Source organism: Pinus tabuliformis, chromosome 6 (assembly GCF_031772625.1).
Source record: "Pinus tabuliformis cultivar Carrire ecotype Pingquan chromosome 6, CPIR1, whole genome shotgun sequence".
NCBI lineage: Eukaryota > Viridiplantae > Streptophyta > Pinopsida > Pinales > Pinaceae > Pinus > Pinus tabuliformis.
This window is the reverse complement of record NC_142292.1, coordinates 1,980,004,431-1,980,010,430: the sequence shown is the minus strand read 5'-3', so window position 1 is coordinate 1,980,010,430 and position 6,000 is coordinate 1,980,004,431. Positions and strand designations below refer to the sequence as shown.

Below are 6,000 nucleotides of genomic sequence, written 5' to 3'. Positions count from 1 at the left end.
ATTAATACTACACAACATAGTCTTTAATTAAATAACAATAAAATTGCATATACCGCCTCGCTATTTCTTCATAATTGCCACCACTTTTCATCTTTAAATAGAAAATATGAAATAACACAAATTCTACATATGCAAAACACTCCAGTGCATCTGGGATTTTAACAATCCCTATAACGCTGAATAACCTGCTTGGACGCAACACAAATAGAGATTTCCTAAATCCTGAGTTCCATTGACTTTGGGTACGGGGATAGCTGGAAAGCACCCTAACTTCTGAAGGGCGGAGATATGTGGTTGACAAAATATATATATATATATATATATATATATATATATAGATATATATATATAAATAATGAGGGAGATTCTAAAACATTAAACTCTAATATAACTCCACTAAAATAGTACATTGTTTTCTGCCCCCACACTCGTGTTGGGCATTGGATAATCCAACGCTCCCCGTGTGTTTCGTGACATGGACTAACCGCTTCTCAAGGATCTGTTAACTCTGGCGATGTGTCCGTTTACTAACACCTGCAGGTTTTGGTGTAACGGCAATCGTGATCCCAACAAGTGTTATCAGAGCCAAAGGTCTCGAGTTCGAATCACACCCGGCTCGCGTTGGGGGGAGATTGTTGGGCATTGGATAATCCAATGCTCCCCGTGTGTTTCGTGACATGGACTAACCGCCTCTGAAGGATCCATTAACTCTGGCGATGTGTCCGTTTACTAACACCTGCGGATTTTGGTGTAACGGCAATCGTGATCCCAACAACTCAGACAATATCTGTCATTGACTGAATATTTAACCAGCGAGTATATTTTATTTTAGAGCCAGAGGCACTTCGTAATCGGCTGGGACACAGGATAACCGGACATCAACACCATTATGGATATGCCTGTTATGCAAAGGATACCCAGACATCCCTGATATAAATGGAACGTCTTCCAAACATCCACAGGGGACATCGTTCATGGCATATGAGGTACATCCCCACGACCTCAAAGATGTCACCTCCCAAATGTGGCAGACCCCAAATCCCTGCGGACAGGAAAATGCAGGGAACACATGCCCAAAGATGGGGCGAGTTCCGATGCTACACTAACTTAAACATCAAGAGATATGCAAAGTTTCTTTATGTATTTTTAGTTGCCTATGTATGAGAGGACTACTGAGATCTTTTTTAAGTTGAAAAGCAAAAGAAATATGTACTAATAATGAAAAAGACTGCAGAAAGAAAACCTGCATTTTGAAACTAAACCTTTAGACAATTAATCTTCAGTCCAAAAAAGATTATATTCTGATGAACAATATTTGCATGTAATTTTGTTAGCAGTTTTTTGAGGTCTCTCCGAATTTGTGTTTATGATCCATATCTTTTATCTTGCTTTTAAAAAGAAAATGTGGAACCATACCCAAAAAAAAAAAAATCCCAGTGCCATAAATATACATGCTCTGTGACACACGAGACCAAACGGCTTCAGTACATTGACCTTAGTGTCATTGCTTGTAGTTTTCTTGTGGAGGCAATGATCATTTCCATCAATCAAGATTTCTGCATTGGTTCTCTAATTATATATATCAAACCCACATTGCTTTCTTCATTATTTTGGAGAACCAAATGTGCTTCAGCCTGAGTGCAGAAGTGAGCAGTTATCCGAATGCGTGTGTGTGTGGGGGGGGGGGGGTTGAGAGAGTAGATAGAAATTTGTGTGTGTGTGAGTGAGTGAGAGATATTAGTCATGTCATCCAGTTCAACAACTGCCATGGAAGCTACACTGAGTAAATTATAGTACTGGAAAATGGTCTATGTCATCCAGTTCAACGACTGCCATGAAAGCTATACTGAGTAAATTATAGTACTGGGTTAGGCCACATATGTTCTCAAGATTATCTAGAAGTCTGATCCATTGTATTAACTTTTCCACTGCACTTTAGTGGTCTCTGGATATCTCTTCTATATTCTATTGTAGCCATTGATATAATGCTTCCTGTAAGGCTCTAACATGAAACATCCAGCTCAAATTCATTACCATCACTAGCATAAAAAAGTCTTCCTAACCTTGAATTAAAGAAAATGTAAATAGCCTAATCCAATCTATTAACCTGGCATTGCTAAGATGTGCAAAGCGAAACCACTGGCTCAGCTCATCATCATGAGAGCTTACTATATAAAACAAGTTATTAACGCTGCAGTATATCTCACAATAGCTTGCATTAGACTAGTGAAATGCTGCTTTCACCTCCTGGGGGTTTTCGGATACCACCTAAACAGTCTCTATTTTCCACCTTTCCATCTGCAAATATATCACTTCCACTCATCTCTTTCAACTTAGCAATACTCAATGGCTTCTCAGCAGAGTTTGTGAGATGATCTCCTTTGAAAATGTTGTTACCCGTCAATTCCGCCACCTTCTGATCATGTACTCTTTTTGATGTCTTTACTGGAGTCTCTTGACCAAATATAATATTACTATGACCTCCTGCAGGCTGCACTTACAAGCCAAGGATAAGGGATGACAATGATCAGATATAATTTGTCATGACCGGAAGCATTTAAAAGTCAAATGTAATGGCTACACCTAGGAAAACAGTACCCATCAAGGGAAAAGATTTCAATATCACGGCTTACATTTGAGACCTTTACAGATGTGCGGATGTTTCGCTGTGCTGGCTTTCCACTTTCCTTGGGCTCTTCCTTACGTTCCAGACTGCGATTTAAAGATTTAGGCGGCAACTCTGGTGGGGGGGAAAATATATCATGACCACTAAGCTCCTTTGATTTAGCCTCGGAGATTTGCCTCCTCACATTCGTATCATCAGCCATCTTTAGATTTCCACTAAGTTCCTTTTGCTTTGCTACCTCTGCTATAGAAATAGGCTTCTTGGGGGAGACACTTTCTTCGGCAGCAAATGATATTTGACTTATTATTCCTGCAGCTTGCTGTACATAATACATAAAAAACAGAAGTCTAAACATGTTATATCATTAAACACCATGGAAAATGTGAGATCATTAAACAAGATGAAATACAGGTATCTGGCAAAGTTTTACTCAGGCAGAACCTACAAAAACAGGGAAAATAAAAGATTTAGAGAAATCAAAACATAAATGCTATCAAAATACCTGATAGGGTCGTAAACCAGGTTGATCTGGAGTAAAGTTGCCAAGTGCAGAATCAGATTCATCATTTGAATTCCCAACATTGAAAATTCCACTCCCAGTCATCTCTCTCCACTTTGAATCAGAACATGGCCTCCTGAAAATGTGCAACTAGCATCATGCTCTATGTAGTCTACTCTAATGAAACACTAGCACACATGATACTCTAAGCTAAAGTAAGCCATATCTCATTTTACTTAATTGTGACTTACTTTCTGCATAATCATGTCAGCATAAAGAAAATACAAAGAGTAGTCACCAAAAGCTATTGACAGAGTAAAAACCAGTGTTGCGAACATCCCGATTTTATTTCGAAATCATGATTTTTTGGCTTAGCCAATGTTTGCCAATTTTTACCGATATTTTGATGGTATCTTAATTTTGCCAATGTTTGCTGATTTTTACCGATATTTTCCCGATTTTTACAATTTTTTGGTTTTCCAGACCTTGCCGATTTTATTCCAATGCCGATGTTCACAACATTGGTAAAAACTCCTCAATGCCAAGAAACCTCATTCTTTTGCAGCTCCACCACAATATAATTCAAAAAACTTAAAAGTCGTTGACACAAAACAAAATAACTGAATGCAGAAGAGAGATGTCCATCATTACAAATAGATGTAAATTTGCCACCCTAAATTAGGCCTGTAGCACAATACATAACCCAAAGGGAGATTAGATGTCTTATGCACATTACATAGTGAAATGCTTGAAAGATGATCACAATTCCTCCAAAAAGAGAGACCATATCAAAAATCTGCTATTTGCACATGATAATAGCAAATACAAATGCCTGAATGTGTTTTGACTCCAACTGGAAGATACAATGAAGCATTGTCATAAGAACCTTATCTTCAATTTTGATTATGGGTGCCATGAGGCATCCTGTCAAGTACTAGCCCCCGACACTTGGTGGCAATGTCAAAAAGAATTATGTAATCACCAGAACATCTTAACTTGCAACAAAATATTCAACTCCAAAGACAACTTCATTGTTGCTTACTCTTTTGGGTTGAACGTCCTTGCTATTCAGTTTCCCAAATGTGTTAAAAGAATGAACCTATTCTTCTCATCCAGTCACTACTGCATTGATGAATTTCCTTTCTCAAGATAAAGAGTATGTACTGTTGCTCAACACACTAGGGCTAACTACAAGGGTTAACTTCCCTCAATGTTGAAAAATTGGCACATGAGCTTTGACCAAAATAAGGTGCACTTAGCTTAGCAAATTAAGCAAGAGTGAAAGCAACTGGAGCCTATAAAACCAACCTCCCAAGGGCCCAAGGACAGTAAATATTAGAACTATAGATTATACTAAATTATAATACAAAGCAATGTGGAAAAAGTCGAAGTCGGGATTAATTCGGCAAGGGTCCAAAAGTTGAAAAACTCGTCAAAGTCGGGAGTTTTTTGAAAAAGTCGGCAAAAAGTCGGCAAAATTAAAAAAACACAAAATTATTCATTTTTTTTTTTTAACATCTAGAGTATCCACAACATCAAATAAATGCATTTCCACATAAACATGTAAAGAAAGCTAATATATAATATGTATATGAAGTCTAATGCTACATCACATATCAAAATAGTGAATCAACTCCTGAATTTTGGGTCCTGAGTCTCAACTCTCAAGAGTCAAAATATCAACAAAAAATATAATAAATGTATATCATGAGTCATCTAAAAATCATTAAGTAATCAGTCACTGAGATCCTCTTCCCCTTTTAATTTTTGTTTCCGCTAATTGTATTAAGAAATAAGTCATGCATTTATTCAGTAGATTGTAATCTGCTTGGGTAATAAGGTGTCAGGTGGTAGGTCCAATGAAAATTAACAGTGAGTATCACAGTAGATGTGAAAATTAATGCTTGGTGACTCCAAGCTGCTTATTTTTTGAGAAAACAGTAGATGTCAGATTACTAACCTAGCCTTGGCATCTGTTATTCAAAAACTCTTGGAGGTAAAATCCACTTCTGATACATAACCTTTGCCCACATTTACAGGGAGTTCACCACTAAAGAAGATTCCCTTTCAAAACGTGCTCTCATTGTAGGAAGGATCTTTGTTGTCACAAGATTTCACAGGTACTTTGTTCCTGTCTGAAAAATGGGTTCTTTTATGAGGCACTGATTTTGTTTTTTTTGGACAGGTTGTTGCTATTTGATCTTCATGACCTCCTCTTTGTTGTTTCTTTTGGAAGCATTCAACAACTGTAACAATGTTTTTGATGGTGTGGGGCTCTTTCTACGGAAGACTGTTGTATGCCTGTCCTTTTGGTACTTTTGTAATCTTTTGAAGGGGTAGTGGTTGTTAGAGTCTGGATCACTGAAAGCCTGGAGGCTTAGCCAATGTATACTTTGCTTTCTAACTAGAAATATGAAGTATAAAGATTTGTTTTTCCTTGGAAAAAAAAACATATCTTAACCTCAAAACTAACAGATTACAAATGAGACTGTTATGCTCGCAAGAAGTATGACAAACAATACAATGCAATAATTTGAAAATGCATGGATGGAAGCTTCAATTTACAGTTTTTTCACCTTTGCGGCTTCTTTATCCGCGGCCTGGGAAGGGAGGCAGACTTTTTGGGTCGATTCCCGATTAAATTGGGAGTATAAGGAAAAAATCGGGATTTTTTCCTTTGTGAAAAAGTCGCCAAAAAGTCGGGGGATTAAATTGTTTAGTTCAAAAAAGCGCATTTTTAGGATTAAATCGGGATTCTTTCCAGAATTTTTCCACACTGATACAAAGTATTTTAAGAATACGGTTATATGTTCTGTAATCAACCGATCTGAATGCTATTTAACCTTGCACCTGAGTCATATCAGGCAAGCAATAG

At 37.4% G+C, this 6,000-nt stretch overlaps 1 protein-coding gene across 2 annotated transcripts in view; it reads right to left on the bottom strand.

The window, feature by feature from the left end:
- Positions 1-1,891: 1,891 nt before the first annotated feature.
- Positions 1,892-6,000, bottom strand: part of LOC149267140 (hematological/neurological-like protein) — an 80,877-nt gene continuing 76,768 nt past the window's right edge. For both annotated transcript variants that reach the window (XM_089431565.1, XM_089431559.1), the window contains exons 3-5: positions 3,129-3,261; positions 2,634-2,945; positions 1,892-2,491 (exon numbers count right to left, since the gene is read on the bottom strand). In XM_089431565.1, the coding sequence (XP_089287691.1) occupies positions 2,219-2,491; positions 2,634-2,945; positions 3,129-3,261 (718 nt within the window). In that variant the 3' untranslated portion in view covers positions 1,892-2,218. The remainder of the gene's footprint in view (positions 2,492-2,633; positions 2,946-3,128; positions 3,262-6,000) is intronic.